This window comes from Sphaeramia orbicularis, chromosome 22 (genome assembly GCF_902148855.1).
Source record: "Sphaeramia orbicularis chromosome 22, fSphaOr1.1, whole genome shotgun sequence".
Lineage (NCBI taxonomy): Eukaryota > Metazoa > Chordata > Actinopteri > Kurtiformes > Apogonidae > Sphaeramia > Sphaeramia orbicularis.
The window spans coordinates 25723355-25743207 of record NC_043978.1 but is presented as its reverse complement, the minus strand read 5'-3'; the positions used below and the strand labels follow the sequence as shown (position 1 = coordinate 25743207).

The following is a 19853-nucleotide window of genomic DNA, read 5'->3' as shown; positions in this document are numbered from 1 at the left end:
AATGCACTGAGCAGAGATCGAATGGGAAAACAGAGACACGGGAATGTATGAGAAGTGAACAAAATCGAGTCCAATGATTTGTGATAAAGCTGATTCTGAACGAACTCGTCTGTGAGATGAACGTGTTCTAACACATTTGTAGTCAATGAAATGTCAACACAACCGAACATATTTAACCATTTAATTTTTGTAATTTTAGGGGAAGCTGAGCTTCCCTTGCAGTCTATGAGAAATTGCCTCTGGTGTTTAACCAGTGTAGTACATGTACTAGATGGTTGTTGGTTTTGAGCTGTGGAGTAAAATGGCACGTTTTTGTCTTGGTAGTTTGGGGGCTTTGAAAACTTTTCCCCTGTTGTCACTGCTGCATACTCTGATGGGAGGGTAATGCAGTGAAAATGTTCTAAATACACTGTATATTTATGTTCTTTTCAATCCACTAGACCAGTGGTTCTCAAACTTTTTACAGTGGAGTAACCCCTGAAATATGTTTTTAGCCAACTCCCCCCAAGCCTCGCTTCAGCATTTTTGAAGATGGATGGATGGATGGATGGATGGATGGATGGATGGATGGATGGATGGATGGATGGATGGATGGATGGATGGATAGATAGATAGATAGATAGATAGATAGATAGATAGATAGATAGATAGATAGATAGATAGATAGATAGATAGATAGATAGATAGATAGATAGATAGATAGATAGATAGATAGATAGATAGATACTTTATTAATCCCAAGGGAAATTCAAGAAATGAGGAAAATTCAGGAAAAAAAATGGGGCAAAATTTGTTCCTATGCCAGTTTTTATTTTCAAAACTTTGCAAACAAACAACGTATATTTAACTTTAATATATTAAAAATTATAAATCGTTATAAGTAAATTTTGCGTGCAAAATATAAACTGAAAAGTGCCCTCTTTAATTGATAAGAAAAATAAATGAATCAAATTTTATTAAATAGTGCCAAATCATAACAAAAGTTATCTCATGACACTTTACATATAGAGCTGGTCGAAACCAGATTCTCAAGCCAATTTACAGAAAGCCAACAGAATCCTCCAGGAGCAAACACTTGTGACTGGTGACAGTGGAAGGAAAAACTACCTTTAACAGCAGAAACCTGGAGCAGACCCAGACTCCTGGAGGATGGACGTCTGACAGGACCAGTTGGGGTGAAAGAGAGAGGGTAAAGGAAGAGAAAAAGAGAGAGAGAGACTGGGGGAGAAGGGGGTGGGGGGTAGGGGGAGACACATGGATGCAATAATGCACAGATAACTGAACTAGAACTGTCTAAAGTAGATCAGCTGGTGTTAGTGTAATTACTAGAAACCAGAACAAAGGTCCATGACTGTTAATATTACTACTACAAGTACAAGTACTAATAGTGGATGTACTACTACTACAACAGTTAGTACAAATAATTGAAACCTCTACCATCTATGGAAGTATATAATAAACATTTTCATAACTATATGGATATGTGAGTGATGACGATAAAGGCAGGAGAGAAGGACCACAGCAGCAGGTCCAGAGATGGTCCATGGAAAACCTGTGAGGAGATAAAGCACAAAGACTCCAGGGAAGAAGTCAAGTCGGTAACATGTATTCACTGTGGCGTAAATAGAAGAGAAAATTAAGAGAGAAAAGGTCAAAGAAGGAGAAGCAGAGAATAATTCAGTTCTTTATAGTTATTAAAACAGCACCAGTGGAAAACAATGTGGAACTGATGACCACAACTGTGCCAAATAATCATGGTCAGCTCATGTAATTCCAATGAGGCTATTATGTATAAATTGTGTATAAACTCCACCTCAAGAAACCCCATTTAACATTTTAAAGTGTGTGGGTATTTGTGTGTCCACATTTTCATGCTGTTTGAGCTCTAATCTCTAACATTTGACCTTTAAAAAATAAACAGGTATTTCTGTCTGTGTCTTATTTTTTTTGCCCAGACGCCGCGTCTTCCCCACAAACCAAAAATGTCACGTCTATAAATATCACGGTTGTTGTTGTATGGTCATCCTCGGTATCTGCCTTGACATTTCTCATCTTGTTCCTCTTGTCAGCGCTCTGCGATTCGAAGAAGACATCAGTTCCTGGACGAGGAAGCAGAGCTGTTGGACGACGATGACGCAGCAGATGTTTCATCCGATGAAGAGGACGGGGAGGATCAGAACCAGTCTCTGGAAGGCTTTGTGGTCGATAACTCACATTTTTCCCAGGGGTTGAATGGTACAGCAACACAGTCATACACAAATAATAATATTTTTTATTTAATTAAATTTTTTTTTTTACTTTATTGCCATCTTTTTTTCTATAACAGGCAATTAACATCATCAGTGAAAAGAGGGAGAAAAAATATGTAAATGAAAATAAAACACCACCAAAATTTAATCATTTCTTCCTTGTGCCAGTATCAACATTTCCTGAAAATTTCATCCAAAGCCTTCCATCACTTTTTGAGTTATCTTGCTAACAAACAAACAGACAAACCCGATGAAAACATAACCTCCGCCGTTCCTTGGCGGGGGTAAAAAATAAAAAAAACAACACATCTTGAGATTTGACCACCAGGGGGCAGAAAACACACATCAGTTCACATACAGCAGGTTACCAAGGAAAGTATTGATCTTGTTGACAGGAATCAGGTTCCAGAGCCTGGCGCTGCACAAATGGTTTCACAAGGTTGAGGAAAATAGAGGTAAACAGCGTATATATAAGTTTCCACTGTATTATATAATTTAGGCGGCAAAGGTATAGGCATCTTAGCCCAAATATTCAGTGACTGGGGTCCATCTTTTCAGAAAAACAGGCTCTTTTAGTTGTAACTGAGCCATCATGTACTCCATCATGTGGACATGTTTTACTTTTTGCAACCAGTGAATTATCACAGGAGGTTCAGTCAGTTAATAGTTATCAGTTTTAAGTATATAACACTGTTCTGTAGTGAACAGGTGATTAGGAAACATATCTAATAAGAACAACAAAGGGTCTTTCCAAAAATTTTTCCAACTCTTTAATGTTTTTCTAAAATGTCTGTGTTTTTGGGCAATCCCAAAGTATGTGAGTGTGATCACCCATCATAAAAATATGTATTTTACCAATGAATTCATTTGATGTTTTTTGGTGTATGATAAACTTCCTGTCTGTCCTCTGTCTCAGACTCGGAAATGCAAGGGATTTACCTGAAGTCAGTGAGAAGTCCTGCAGTCCGTGGCAAGTTTAAAATGTCCCACCGAAACCATCATAACATGGACATATTCTCCCAGGTACACTACATGTCATTTTGACAATTTTTTTTTTACTTTATGAATAATAATGGTACCCTTCCCAGGCAAGAAAAGTGCAATTTAAAAAGTTTTATGCCCCTGCTTATCATTTATGGATATTCATTACAACTCACAGATCACAGTGGATCTACAAATACACAGAAGATTTAGTAACAGGCTGAATATTGTTAAAAATGGCACTTGCTTCTCTTAAGCCTTTACAAATTATTCACATTTTTGTGAAAGGATAGTTTGTAGATGTAAACATTTTCAAGCAATGTAATTTTTTACATTAAAACAAAGAGAAAAAATTGGAGTTGTCAGTATTTATAGGTTATTATCATAGTGTTTTTCTTGTATTTTTTTTATTTCTTTTTTTTTATTAGTGACAGTTAAGAAGATGTTGTGGACAGAAAAACGACAAAAACGCTCTCATGACCAATTTTTCATCAAATCTGTAAATCCTCAGTCATAGCCTCAGTGTCATGAATCTGTAAGTCTTTCTGTGATTACTCACCTGAATCTCTTGCATCACGGTGAACAATTTCTAAGTGCCATCCACCATAAACAAACCATGTGTTCACAAACAGAGCCAGGAGGTAACTTGGGCATCTTTGGAATTTTGTCGCAACATGCATTGTGGGAAACAGAGGCTCGCGCAGCCGCCTGACGGTGGCAGCTGCTATAGACATGACGCGGAAACGGCAGGAGCTCCCTTCCCTCTATGCATATTCCTCCAGCCGTTTCCGCATTTCATCCGTTTCAGCGTTGTGTTTGTTTCATCCATATAATATCATGTGGTTGAAATGCCGCTGCCACTGTCAGGCGGCTGCACGAACTTCCCTTTCCCACAATGCATGTCGCGACAAAATTCCGAAGATGCCCGAGTTTCCTACTGGCACTGTCTGCAAAAAAATGGTTTGTTTCTGGTGGATGGCACTAAGAAACTGTTCACCATAATGCAAGAGGTGAGTAATCACAGAAAGACTTACAGATTCCTGATACTGAGGCTATGACTGAGGTGTGACAGATCTGATGAAAAATTGGTCACGAAAGTCTCCCACACCTTTAAACAAAGGGAAAATCAAACAAATAAACAAACCAAAAACAACAACAACAACGACAGAGTAATGACAAACAACAACAGTGACAACATCATATTACAATGAAAAAGATCATAAATGTACAGAGCAACTAAACAATATAGTTTGATTAAGGGCGGTAGGGAAAAGGGGAAGAGGGGAGTGGGAATGAAAGTGAGAAAGAGAGAGGGGGGAGTGAGGGGGAAAATGATCATTGTTGTAATAATACAAAAATATATAATAATAATAATAATAATAATAGCAGTAGTCTAATTTGCTAGTATTATTGTGGCGATGGTAGCGGCGGAGGCAGCCACAATACAACAATGAGTTAAATAATTTAATATTTGTAATAATGTATTTGTATCAATTACAGTCCATTTAGGTTTATATGAATGAATTTAAATTAATCTTTTTTTTATATTTCTGGTATTTATTTATTGTTTTGCCACTTATGGGTAAGGAACCAAATATGGTAATTTCACTGATCTTGATTTTCTACGTAACAATAATAAGTAATAGTCTTGTTATGTCCTCTAATAACACACTCAGGTTGAAATGTAGAATTTCAGAGTATTTCTATGAGTGACCTGTAAAGGGTTAACTGTAATCCTCAAGGTCCACCGTGCATGTAGAGGAAACATTTTAATACATTTTGAAATTGTTTATTTCAGTATGGAACATGAATGAGTTACAGGTAGAATGTTGTGTATTTTTGGTCTGAACAAAGTTCTTCCGGTTGCAGGTTCCTGAGGTGGATGAGACCTATGCAGAGGACAGCTTTGTGGTGGGCAGTGATGAAGAGGAGCTGGAGAACAGTGAGGAAGATGATAATGAGGAAGAAGAAGGAGTTGAACTCCTGCCTGAAGAGTCCTACGTGGACGGCAGGAGGCAGTACGCCACCAGGAGGAGGGTTTTCCTGCACAAAGCCAGAGCTGGTGCTGAGACTAAAGCTGAGCGTCCACTCGTACACAGAGGGGGGGTGAAAGCCAAACGGGCCCGGGTCATACGCGTGGAGGACTCCAGTGACGAGGAGACGGAGCAAGTCAGTGAAGATGCAAGCGGAACGGCAGGAGGGAGAGGTGTCGCAAATCTGAGCTCAAAGTCAGCAGAGCAGGAGCAGAAGTCCACCTCCTTCACCTCCTCCACCTCTACTATCGCATCCAAGGTGTCGCTGCTGAGTAAAGCACAAAGAGGAGCAGTGAGTGGAGAACAGCAGAACCAGAGGTGATGGAATCCTCAAATATACTAGTCAACATTTGCTAGGGATCAGTTTTATATTTGCACAATAGTTGATGTTGTATAATATTTTGGGTGACTTCATATATTATGTGTGTACTTTGGCTAGTCATGTAAAGAAAAATGGACCAAAAGGTAAAAAAACATAAATTTTTATTGCACTCTCTGGCAAAAGGGTGATACAACCCTAGAAATTAGAGTTCACAACAATTACTCTTCCAATTTTGTTTTCACTGAAACCACTCAGAATGTTCTGAAACACATACGGTGTGATGTCAATAATGTGTGTGGCCACCATCCGCATCCGCAGGCTGTACTCCACTGGGAAAGTAAATTTTCAAGTTTCCAGAATTACACCCCCGAATATAGCAAAGTTACAGTCCCGATCCCTAGCAAAGGTTGACTACTGTATTTACACTAATACAGTCCATGAACCCTCACAGTTATTACAGCAATGTTTGTATGTTCCTGCAGGTGTCGCCAGAGGTTAGAACAGCAGCATCTACTGTCTGATGAGCTGGACTTCATGGAGTCAGAGTCACTGTTATCATCCAATCAGACAAAGCAGGTAAAGTCACATGACTGTCCACAGGTCAAAGGTCAGATCGGCCGTTATGTATGATGGCAAGACCAAGGTTATAATAGGTTATAGCTTTTATTTGAATGGAATATTTAAATTTCAGTTTAGTTTGAGTCTTTAAATATGGTTTTATGGTGTTAGTTATTCTTTAAAAATGCTTTAACTTAGGAAAGATGAACATGCGTTAAGGTTTTAATAGTTTGTAGCTTTTATTTTAATTGAATATTTAAATTTCAGTTTAGTTTTAGTCTTTAAATATGGTTTTACGGTGTTAGTTTTTATTTTTTGTTGTTAGTTTTAGTCTTTTTTGCAACATGAGGTTTATTTGGTGAAAATTATACAAACAAAATAAAATATTATACCATTAAAAAAAATTTAAACTTAGGAAAGATGAACATGCACTAAGGTTATAATAGTTTATAGCTTTTATTTCAATTGAATATTTAAATTCCATTGTAGTTTTAGTCTTTAAATATGGTTTTATGGTGTTAGTTTTTGTCTTTGTTGCTAGTTTTAGTCTTTTTTTGCAACATGAGGTTTGTTGGGTGAAAATTATAAAACCAAAAGAAAATATACAGAATCAGTTTAGTTTTAGTCTTTAAATATAGTTTTATAGTGTTAGTTTTTGGTTTTTGTTGCTAGATTCAGTGTTAGTCTTAGTCTTTTTTTTCAATATGAGGTTTGTTTGGTAAAATTATACAAACAAAATAAAATATAACATTAAAAAATATGTTTTAACTCGGGAAAGATGAATATGCACTAAGGTTATAATAGTTTATAGCTTTTTTTTAACTGAATATTTAAATGTCAGTGTTAGTTTCAGTCATTTTTTGTAACATGAGCTTTGCTGTGATTGTTTAAAAACTAAAAATATTATACAGTTATAAAAATAATGTTAACTAAGGAAAGATGAACAACCATCTGTAAAAGACAATTATAGGTGTGTTTTAGTCACTGTTTACAGGTAATTTGTTACATTCATAAGTTTGTAATTCATTTACAAAAAATGAAAAAAACTAAAGATATTTTATCTTGATAATTTTTAATTTAGGATTTTGTAAACATATAATACAGTTTTAACCATATCTTTGTAGTTTTCAAACAAGAACCAAACCAGTCTAGTTGAAATTCAAAAATGATTAATAATGAACGATGACCTGTGAAAATGAAAACTTACAGACGATATTTTTTTCTTCTTTCACACCTGTTTATTCCTGTAGTTTTTTTTAAACACTGAATTCTAAGTATGTAACGTCATAGATAAATGACATACTGTCCAACGTTTGTGTCTTTTGTCCAGACTGTCCCTGGCTCCTCCTCCTCCTCCTCTTTGGTCCCTCAGCCTCAGATGTCCACCAGCCGGTCCCCTGCTCCACCGGGGCCCGTCTACATCCTGGTGGACAGTCGCTGTCTCAGCGGCGGCGTGGAGCTGATGACCAGCCTCCGCCAGCGACACTCAGCCTCCGTCCACATCTGCTCCCTGGACGGAGGCTACTTCATCGTCAGCAACCGGATGGCGGTGGAGCGCCACAGCCAGTCAGACTTGGCTTCGATGCAGAACAGGAAGCGTCTGGTGGACAGAGTGGGCGGTCTGCAGGGACTGTTCGAACGTGTCTGTCTGATCATAGAGAAAGACCGAACCAAGCCAGGTGAGTCCTGAACAAGGTGGTGTGACTGAGGAGAAGAACCACACTGCACCTTTTTTTTTTTTTTTTTTTTTTTTTTTTTTTTTTGGAACTAGTTTTATTGATCATCCAGATCAAACACTGATCACATACAATCATAAACACTCCTTGACAACAAAGCTCATTTAGCAATGTTAGTTATCGTACCAGTTAATTTCCAAACTGGAAAGGAAGAAAATGAATTGCACAAGTCAAAGCTGAAGAGGGGAAGAAAAAACACAAAACTAAACAACAACAAAAAAACAAAAAACATATAGACAACATACACACAACACAAAAAATCCTATCTAGATACTCTGCTGTTTCCACTCTGCACCTTTAATGATATTACAATGAACTATTGCAACATCCTCACATTCACATTACTATTACCTTAGTCACTTTTACGCCTGTATGTTTATAGTGTATATTTACTTCTATTTCCTGTACATTTCTACATGTGCAAATCTTGTACTTTTTTCTGCTTTATTAGTGTATTCTATTCATATAATTTATTGTTTTTATCTCTTCATACTTACTTTCCTTTTTTTTTTCTTTTTTCTTGTGGATCAATAAAGTTTGTCTAAGTCAGTCCTAGAACAAAGTGGTAATACTAAGCCACACTATATAGACAGAAGTATTGGGACACGTTGAATGTCTTTTCTACCAGGGGTCTGGGCAACAGAATAATAATGACAAATGTTATAATATAGTTTTATATTGTAATAAATATCATTGCATTGGTTAGTTTAATTTAAATTGTTTTTTTTTTATCCCAGAATGTCTCAGAGATGTTTTATTTTTTTAGTTAATTTCTCTCAATATTGATTCTGGGTTTTTTTGTGAACTTTAAACAAAAAAAAAATGCATTTGTTTGTGTCTGATGCAGCCACACATAATGAAACACAAAAAAGATTTTTCCGCAAATATTTCATGATGATATTTGAGAATAAAATTTTAAGGGTGTCTGAAAACTTCTTTCCACTACTGTATAGAGCAGGGGTGTCAAACTCATTTTACTTCAGGGGCTACATACAGCCTGATATGATCTAAAGTGGGCCGGACCAGTAAAATACTACAAATAACAGGATAAAAACTGATAAATAATGTAAACTTCAAAGTATTCTCTGTTTTTGAGTAAAAAAAAGTCAAATTCCGTAATGAAAATGTTCCCATCTACAAACTGTACTCGAACATAACATGAACAAATATGAACAATCTGAAAATTCTTAAGAAAAATAAGTGCAATTTTAACAATATTGTGCCTCAGTTTGTCATTTACACATGTACATTATAACTTACAGATCACAGTGGATCTACAAATGCACCAAACATTTAATAACATGTAGAATTTTATTAAAATGCCACTTACTTCTTTTAAGACATTTCAGGTTGTTCATATTTGTTCTGGTTGTTCACATTTTTTTGTAAAAGGCCTAGACTAAATGTAAACATTTTTGTCTATTTGACTTTTTTTTACACTAAAACAAAGAGGAAAATGTGTGTTTTTCATTATTTATAGGTTATTATGATTGTATTTTACTGGTCTGACCCACTTTAGATTGAATTGACCTAAAATGATTTTTACATCCTTGATTGTTCATCTATTCGGTATAATTTTTGCATTTCACTCATTCATCTCGCGGGCCAGATTAGACCCTTCAGCGGGCCAGTTTTGGCCCCTGGGCCGCATGTTTGACACCTGTGGTACAGAGGATCAAGTTTTAACGATCCCTGCTACAAACATCAATATGTCAGTAACAGTCTGTGTTTTGTTTTTTTTTTTCCTGATGACTATGACTGTCTTAGGCGAGGCGTCGCGGCCTTTCCAGCGGACGCGTTACTATGACAGCACTGTGGCGGCGCTGGTGCGGTCAGGAGTGCGTTTACTATGGAGCGGCGGCGCTGAAGAGAGCGCCGGTTTACTGGCAGAGCTGGCAAAGCTGGAGCAACGGAAGGCACAAGGAATCACCGTCCCACTGGAGGTCAAAGGTCAGCACAGGCAACAGGCGCTGCAGCTGTACTTAAGCCTGCCTTCGGTCAACTACGTCCACGCTCTCAACATGAGCCACAATTTTGGGTCAGTCGCACAACTCATAAACAGGTGAGGTTTTTTTCTTTGATCTAGTTTATTCAGGGTTCCCACAGGCTTCTACAAGTTAAATTGAAACCTTTTTTTTAACGTAATTTTATTTTTTCATTTGGAAAGATACTTTACAACAGATAACTAAGCACATTTGTATATCATGTCTGAAAAAATCAACAATGAAATTTAACATACACACATTCCATATAAGTTCTCTGTTTAGAAACAAAACAAAAACGACTGTTCTTAAAGTAAGTCTTCCCTTTTTTTGTTATATTTTGTTAAAAAAATACACCATAGAATGAAAACATGTCACTTTTTTCTCCTTATTTTCATTATTCTTACTCCAAAATCCTTACACGTTTCAGATTTTTTACATTCTACCAGTCCAGTTATAATTAGTCATTTCCAGTTAAGTTAAATCTGGCCTCAATGGGGTGATATGTACATTCCATTTCGACCACATTTCCATAAATTTATCCTGTTTCACTTTTAATGAGAAGGATAGCTTCTCTATTACATAGATTTCATAGATTGTGATGGTCCATCTGGTTGTAGCCACTTCCTTATCAGAGCTTTTTTCCCTCCAATAAGTACATTTAAGACTTTTTTTAAGACTACTTAGAACAGAATTTAATGCCCATTCCACAGCCATACTGGCAAAAATGTGCCTCCTAGAGTTTAGGAAAATGTACTTATTTACTCCATTGTTCCCATCGTTCCAAGGTATTTCTCACCGGGGGCTGCAAAGTTAGCGATAACTGGTTCCTAATCTCAATATAAATGGTCTGGTTGGAACAGGTGGAACTGAGTTGACTATCGTTACTTTCTTCGCAGCTCAAACATTTAACAGACACATTTAAACACAATATAACCAACAAGTTTAACCCATAAAGACCCAGTGTACTTTTGTGGTAGTTCCCAAATGAATATTTCTCTCTATCAACCCTTTCTTAAGTGATTTGTCACCATTTATTCTAATATTATACTCAGTATTTTGCGCTTTTTCAGTGAAAATCACATATTTTCTTATATTTAATTTACTGATCATGAAGGTGTTCATAAAAGCTCATATTAAAGTTGAGGGTTATTATATCAAAAACAAAGAAAACTGAAGAAAAAGTGCATTTTTCAGTAAAATCTATCATTAACTAAACATTAACCAAGTGTCTCCATCCACTGTCATTGATCCAACTGTATGGGTTTTACTGGTGAATCAATGTTGTAGAAGATAATGGTGTTTCCACGGTAACCACAGAGCCTCTTAACGTCCAAATGGGTCATATCTGATGACCATGAAAAGATGAATAACTGTATTTAACCCCAATTATTTACATGGATTGATAGGATTAGTGGATGAACAGGTATTAAACACTTTAGATCAGTAGGTGGTTTTGGTGCGGGTGGATGTTTGGATCTTTATGGGTTAAGGCACAGGTGTCAAACATGCGGCCCGGGGGCCAAATCCGGCCCGACTAAGGGTCCAATCCGGCCCTTGGGATGAATTTGTGAAATGCAAAAACAAGATATTAACAATCCTTTTAGTTCAGGTTCCACATTCAGGCCAATTCAATCTCCAGTGGGCAGGACCAGTAAAATACTATCATAATAACATAGAAATAATGACAACTCCACATTTTTCTCTTTGTAAATGTAAATATTTTTATGTATTTACACTAAAACAAAGTATAATTTTGCAAGAAATGTGAATAACCTGAACAAACATGAACCTGAAATGTCTTAAGAGAAGTACAATTTTAACAATATTGTTAATATTGTTATACTGTTATTAACCCTTTCATGCACGAATTATGAGAACCTTAATCAAAATTTTTTCCTGAGTGTTTTTATTCCTCTTTAGGCATGAAAAAAACAATGTGATAGAAAATTTTCTTCTGAAAAATATATAAAAAATAAATAAATAAAATAAAAATAATTTTAAAAAAAAATTTAAAAATACATTAAAAAAGTAATAATGACAAGAAAATTCTTATGAATCTATTTTTCATGAAGTTGCAAAAATATCTACTCAGCTGGACACCACACGTTTAATTTTTGACACACAGAAACATGTATTTACTGATACATTGTGTGAAAACTGTGGGGAAGGCTTGTGATTCTGGGGGTTTATCCTCAGGAGAGATCTACATAATGTTACCAGTTCATGTCAGAAAAGATATGTAGTGTCTTAAAACTTAAAGATATGTGTAAAGAAAAAACAAAAACAAAAAAACAACGAAAAGAACAACAAAATCCATGAATATACAAGAGAACAGCTGTAGAATAGCTGTCCACTGTAGTGACCACTATGCATGAAAGGGTTAAATATTTTGTGTGTTTGTAGATCCACCGTGATCTGTAAGTTATAACGTACATGTGTAAATGATAAACTGCGGCATGATATTGTTAAAATTACACTTATTTTTTCACATCTTTTGAAAGGATAGTTTGTAGATGTAAACCTTTTCATAATGTAAATTTACTTTTTTTGCTCTAAAACAGAGAGAAAAGTTTGGAGTTGGCATTATTTATATATTATTACCTCCGCCAAGGAGGTTATGTTTTTGCCAGGGTTTGTTTGTCTGTCTGTTTGTTTGTCTGTCCGTTAGTGTGCAACATAACTCAAAAAGTTATGGACAGATTTGGATGAAATTTTCAGGGTTTGTTGGAAATGGGATAAGGAAGAAATGACTAAATTTTGGTGGTGATCGGGGGTGGGGGGGCCCACGGGGGGGCCCACTGATCAGCCTTGGCGGAGGTCTGCGCTCTCTGAGTGCTTCTAGTTATGTTATTATTTTACTGGTTCAGCCCACTTCAGATCAAATTTAGCTGAATGTGGCCCCTGAACTAAAATGAGTATGACACCCCTGGGTTAAGGCAACATAATTTAAGACTTACCATATATAATTTAATACCATTAAAGACTTTTTTAGGGTATTAAATGTAGATTTGTAAATTCAAGACTTTTAAGACTTAAAGACCCTGTGGAACCCTGTTATTTCAGAGGCAGTAAACATGAACTCCACTGCTTTCCCTCATGTTTAACCTGCCTGTGTTCACATCCCAGCTCCATCGAAGCCATCCAGAAGGGAGGCTGCATGAGTCGACCCAGAGCCCAGGAGATCTACCGCTTCCTGCACTACTCCTCCGACTCATTCCTCATGAACGCATCGAAAGCAAGAAAAATCAGCTAAAACCACAGGAGAATTCAACAGCCTGGTGTCTGGTCCTACCGCTCATCCCTCATTTTCTTTACTATCTTTTCTTTTTTTCATCTCATTCATTACATCTGTCCTGTGGACTTTCTTCTCCCACATTATCGGGGCCTATTTCATTACTGTTTTCAGTCTCAGATACCAGGTCATGAATGCTCTTATCTTCACTCATATTCCTGTTAAAGAAGAGCCTCAACCCACAGTAAGCTGATCCAACTCACTGTGATGATCACACATGCTCTTATTCTGTAATATATGCAATATGTGTACTTTTTTGTACTTCTTACTGGTTCATCTTAAACCTCCTGCACTTAACTCATCATACAGTGTTACGTAAAGACAACACTGTGATTTGATCATTATGAGGAATCAATCAACATTTGATTGACGCTTGAATAATTTATTTTTTCCGTTAAAATAATGGACACCTTGTTTACAAATGTACTCATAAATATATCATAAAATGTGGCAGATTTGTTTAATAAACAATGCTATTTTTATACATTATTGTGACTAATTTTGTATTCCAATCCCCAATTTAAGTAGTATTTTTAATATTCACATGCAGCCACTAGAGGTCAGACTTGTATCTTTTTTATAATAGGTGTACTGAAACTTCTGTCTACCCATACACTACAAACAAAAAGTTAAGGATAGTTTTAATTTTTGGGCTTTTTTTTCAGTTGGGAATCTTGCACTGCACTTTTTTTTATGTGTGAATTGAATTGAAACACATTTAATTAATGACCAGACAGTTTTATTTACAAATGGCAAAAAAAAAAAAAAAGAAATATCCTTAACTTTTTGTTTGTGGTGTATTTCCAGGACATTGTGTAAAATACCAGAGAAAAATTCCAGTTTTATTTCACCACCCCATGACAGAACTACATAGTGTGCATGCTGCTTTTGGTGCAAAACCGTGTAAATAAAAATGTACAGAACACAAAGGCAACATTATGTTTATGTTTATGCTTTTGGCAGACGCTTTTTTCCAAAGCGACTTACAGGGGAAAACCAATTAAATCACTCAATCAATCAAATTTTATTTATATAATGCCAGATCACAAAAAAAGTTATCTCATGACACTTTATATATAGAGTTGGTCAAAAACCAGACTCTAAGCCAATTTACAGAAACCCAACAGAATCCTCCAGGAGCAAACACCTGTGACTGGTGACAGTGGAAGGAAAAACTACCTTTAACAGCAGAAACCTGGAGCAGACCCAGACTCCTGGAGGATGGCCGTCTGCCTTGACCAGTTGGGGTTAAAGAGAGAGGGTAAAGAAAGAGAGAAAGAGAGAGCGATAGAGATAGACTGGGGGAGAAGGGGGGAGTAGGGGGAGACACATGGAGGCAGCTGAGGATAAGTGAGTGGTGATGATGAGGGCAGGAGAGAGGCAGGACCACCGCAGCAGGTCCAGAGATAATCCTGGAAGAATCTGTGATAATCCTGGGAAAAACCTTATTAGAATATTTAAAATGGAATGTTTGAAAGTGCTAGGATAGGAGGTGCTCTCGGAAGAGCTGGGTCTTCAGGAGCTTCTTGAAGATAGGCAGGGATGCCTCTGTTCTTGTAGCACTTGGTAGAGCGTTCCACCAACGTGGAACGACCCATGAAAAGAGCCTGGATTGTCTTGTACAAGGTCTGGGGACCACCACACTACGTTCCCCAGATGAGCGGAGTGGTCGTGGGGCAACATAAGCTTTTATCAGTGCACCTAGGTAGGTAGGAGCAGACCCACTGAGAATTTTGTAGGCTAGGAATAAAGATTTGAATTTGATGCGGGCAGCTATGGGTAGCCAGTGTAACTCAGTGAGTAAGGGGGTGACATGTGCCCTTTTAGGCTGATTGAAGACCAGACGCGCTGCTGCATTCTGGACCATCTGTAGTGGTTTGACAACACAAGCTGGGAGGCCCGTTAGAAGAGCATTGCAGTAGTCAAGGCAAGAGATAACCATAGTCTGCACCAGGAGCTGGGTGGCCTGTTCGGTTAGGTATGGCCTGATCTTTCTACATTAGATATTTAACCATTATTGTGACTAATTTTGTACTCCGATCCCCAATTTAAGTAGCATTTTTAATATTCACATGTAGCCACTAGAGGTCAGACTTGCATCTTTTTTATAATAGGTGTACTGAAACTTCTGTCTACCCATACACTACAAAGAGGATATTTACCTCCGCCAAGGAGGTTATGTTTTTGCCAGGGTTTGTTTGTTTGTCTGTTTGTTTGTTTGTTTGTTTGTTTGTGTGTCTGTCCGTTAGTGTGCAACATAACTCAAAAAGTTATGGACAGATTTGGATGAAATTTTCAGGGTTTGTTGGAAATGGGATAAGGAAGAAATGATTAAATTTTGGTGGTGATCGGGGGTGGGGGGGCCCACGGGGGGGCGCAGACCAGAAAATTTCATCAAAATCTGTCCATAACTTTTTGAGTTATGTTGCACACTAACGGACAGACAAACAGACAGACAGAAAACAAACAAACCCTGGCAAAAACATAACCTCCTCGGCGTGGGGGGGCCCACGGGGGCGGGGGGGCACTGATCAGCCTTGGCGGAGGTCTGCGCTCTCCGAGTGCTTCTAGTTTTGCATTTTTTGGGCTATTTTTTTTCAGTTGGGATTCTTGAACTACACTTTTTTTTTGTGTGTGTGAATTGAAATGAAACACTTTTTTAATGACCAAACATAGTTTTATCTACAAATGGCAAAAATTACAAAAAACAAAAAAAACCAAAACAAAATACTAGAGAAAAATTCCAGTTTTATTTCACCACCCTGTGACAGAACTACATGTGCAGAATGGTGTAAATAAAAATGTACAGAACACAAAGGCAACATTAGATATTTAAACATTATTGTGACTAATTTTGTACTCCAATCCCCAATTTAAGTAGTATTTTTAATATTCACATGTAGCCACTAGAGGTCAGACTTGTATCTTTTTTATGATAGGTGTATTGAAACTTCTTTATACACTACAAAGAAAAAGTTAAGGATATTTTTAATTTTTTGGGCTTTTTTTTCAGTTGGGATTCTTGCACTGCACTTTTTTTGTGTGTAAATTGAATTGAAACACATTTTTTTAATGTCCAGACAGTTTTATTTACAAATGGCAAAAAAAAAAAAAAATCCTTAACTTTTTGTTTGTGTTGTATTTCCAGGACATTGTGTTAGTGACTTGACCAAAAAAAAAAAAAAAACAGAACACCAGAGAAAAATTCCAGTTTTATTTCACCACCCTGTGACAGAACTACATAGTGTGCATGCTGCTTTTGGTGCAAAATGGTGTAAATAAAAATGTACAGAACACAAAGGCAACATTAGCTATTTAAACATTATTGTGACTAATTTTGTATTTTATGTAATTTATGATAGGTGTATTGAAACTTCTTTATACACTACAAAGAGAAAGTTAAGGTTATTTTTCATTTTTTAGCTATTTTTTTCAGTTGGGAATCTTGCAGTGTGTTTTTTTTTTTTGTGTGTGTGTGTGAATTGAACTGAAACACATTTTTTAAATGACCAAACAGTTTTATTTACAAATGGCAAAACTGACCAAAAAAATGACAAAAAAAAAAAAAATATCCTTAACTTTTTGCTTGTGTTGTATTTCCAGGAAATTGTGTTAGTGACTGGACAAAAAAAAAAAAAATACCAGAGAAAAATTCCAGTTTTGTTTCGCCACCCTGTGACAGAACTACATAGTGTGCATGCTGCTTTTGGTGCAAAATGGTGTAAATAAAAATGTACAGAACACAAAGGCAACATTAGATATTTCAACATTATTGTGACTAATTTTGTACTCCAATCCCCAATTTAAGTAGTATTTTTAATATTCACATGTAGCCACTAGAGGTCAGAATTGCATCTTTTTTATGATAGGTGTATTGAAACTTCTTTCTGCCATACACTGCAAATAAAGTCAAGGATATTTTTTAATTTTTTCAGCTATTTTTTTCAGTTGGGAATCTTGCATTGCACTTTTTTTTGTGTGAATTAAACTGAAACACATTTTTTTTAATGACCAAACAGTTTTATTTACAAATGACAAAAATGACCCAAAAAAATGACCAAAAAAAAAAAAAAAAAGAATATTCTTAACTTTTTGTTTATGTTGTATTTCCAGGAAATTGTGTTAGTGACTGGACAAAAAAAAACAACAGAATACCAGAGAAAAATTCCAGTTTTATTTCACCACCCCGTGACAGAACTACATAGTGTGCATGCTGCTTTTGGTGCAAAATGGTGTAAATAAAAATGTACAGAACACAAAGGCAACATTAGATATTTAAAGCAGCCCTTTTACCAGGATTTACAACAATCATCAGCACAAGCCGAAACATATGTACATTAGAAAAGATGTTAAAAAAAAAAAAAAAGAGAAAAATACAGGACTGTAATCATGCTCACTCTACAGCCTAAAGAAATTTTACATCCAAAATTCACAGTATATACACATGTAAGGAGGTTTTGGACGACTATAGAGCCAGCTGCACTCCTGGTTCAACACGTCACCGATAAGCAGGAAAAGTAACAGCAGCAGCAGCAGCAGTTTAGAACCGCAGTAGATAAACACACTCCATCCACATGCACAGAAGGGTACGCTGCTCAGACTACACCTCGCAGACGGGCAGTACGTTTCTTAAAATACATAAAAAGTTTGATGTGCTTTAGTCAACTTTTACATGAGAATAAGTTCAACATTCAAGCCCGAGAGAGGAGGTTTTGACTTGATCCTACCGCGTTCTTCTCTGATCCACCGTCGTCTGGAAAAGGCTCGACGGGTCACTGAAGCCGAGTTAACAGTAAAAGCATTCACCCAGAACTTATTTGACAGTGGATAAAGCAGTGTGTTCAGAAGGTGGCGTCGCAAAAGACAAGACAAACATAAAACCTACTGTAGCTAGAGCCACAACGCATCTATCAAAAAATACAACTACTTCAATGACCTATTCATTGATTCAGTGATTTTCAAAGCAACATAAAAAAAAGACCAAACATTTACTGGTTCTGTCTAACATGTGACGAATACTCTTGAAAAGGTGGTTTTAATCTCAGTGACACTTTGATTTGGTTAAAAATACAGTTGCGGAAAAAATATTTGGTTCATTTTAACGCCTGGTACAACTTAAGGTCCATTTGTTTAGACAAATATAATGATAACAACAAAAATAGCTCATAACAGTTTCATTTCAGAGCTAATATCAAGTCATTTTCCATGTTTTCTTGATAATTACCAAAATCACTTCAGTTCTTACATCAATATCTATGGCATTGTACTGACAAAAACCGTGCTTTTAGGCATTCCATGTTTTCTTTTCTGTCTGTTTTAGTCACATGATACACACAGGAGTTAGTATTTGATTGCATAACCATTGTTTTTGATGACTTTTGATGGTCTAATAATTTTTTCCGCAACTGTAGTATACTTAAAAATACACCTTGTTTTGGTAAAATCTTTGGGCTTCAATTAATTCATACATTCATTTTTATTTCTTGGCCTGTTTGTAACTATTGAGTAAAAAATATATATTTCCTTAAAATTACTTTTCAATCATACACAGGCTTAATATATTACCATAAGGTGCTGTTTTCCTTGGACGGTTAATGGTGTCAAGAACCAAAAGCCAAAGCAACTGCATCACATTTGGTTTTAGACAGGACTTGTGCCAAATTAAATATTAAATTAAAGATAGAAAATCAAGTTATCAGAAGACATTTAAATCTACTGTCTGGATGAAACCGTATTTGTCGGACTGAAAAAATAAAAAGATCCATTCAGAGATCTCACACAAATTTAAAAAAAAAAAAAAAAAAAACACGAGACAGCTCAAAGCAGCCACATTTCAGATCAGTTCATGTCAGATGAACCAAATACCAGCTGCAAAAACCAGACAAAACAATGTGTACATCTGTCCCTCTGTTTGTGTTAGTAACAGGATAAGAGGCTGAAACGAGTTCACGCTACAGGTGGATTGGTCAACCGCTTGTAACTACACGAAACTAAAAAGTTAAAATTAGATCAAAATTTTTAAAAATAAAATCAAGCGTTTAAGAAATTCATCTTAAATAACCGTAAAAATGCTTCACTTGTGTCATCTTGTAACATTCCCATATTAACATATGTAAAAACCTCTAGGCCTAAGTTCTAGATCTCCTTGTTTACTTACATGCTATTAGATGTTTCTGACCATCACAGAAAGTAATCCCTTTTAACTCATACAGTGTTTTATTTGGTCACCTGTCGATGGTATCACATCCTGTTTCTTATACATTATTTGCTGCCATTTCACTGAAGTTATTTCACTGAGTTACCTCGAAGTGAAACCCTAACTAAACCCATATTCACACAGTTAATAATCAATGTTTTACTGGATCTTTTGGATTGTTTGGACTAAAGTCTGTAATCTTTAGTTAGGTTACCCGAATATTCTACAGGATTCAATGAAGTGAATTTCACTAGTGATCGGCAGTTTTTCCAGTGATCAATACGACCGCTAAGCATAATTTGGAACAGATATAAACTTGCATTAAAAATGAAAATTTCAAATCCAATACTAAACTTCAACAGTAATCGTTCACTTAAAGTGAGTACTGCTTAATAGATAAACGCCGTCTTCTTCTTTTAGTGTCCAAAGGCAGTGACCTGGGACTAACCAGACAGTCCACAGTAGAGGATACAGACAGAGGTGGCTGCACAGGAGCCAGAG

The 19853-nt window shown here is 36.3% G+C and overlaps 1 protein-coding gene across 1 annotated transcript in view; it reads left to right on the top strand.

Annotated features, from left to right (window-relative positions):
• Nucleotides 1-13640, top strand: part of fancm (FA complementation group M) — a 98231-nt gene extending 84591 nt beyond the window's left edge. The window contains 7 exon segments of the mRNA XM_030126059.1: nt 2070-2235; nt 3166-3272; nt 5100-5581; nt 6068-6161; nt 7474-7822; nt 9647-9941; nt 12991-13640. Coding sequence (XP_029981919.1) covers nt 2070-2235; nt 3166-3272; nt 5100-5581; nt 6068-6161; nt 7474-7822; nt 9647-9941; nt 12991-13117 — 1620 coding nt within the window. The 3' untranslated portion in view covers nt 13118-13640.
• Nucleotides 13641-19853: the final 6213 nt, after the last annotated feature.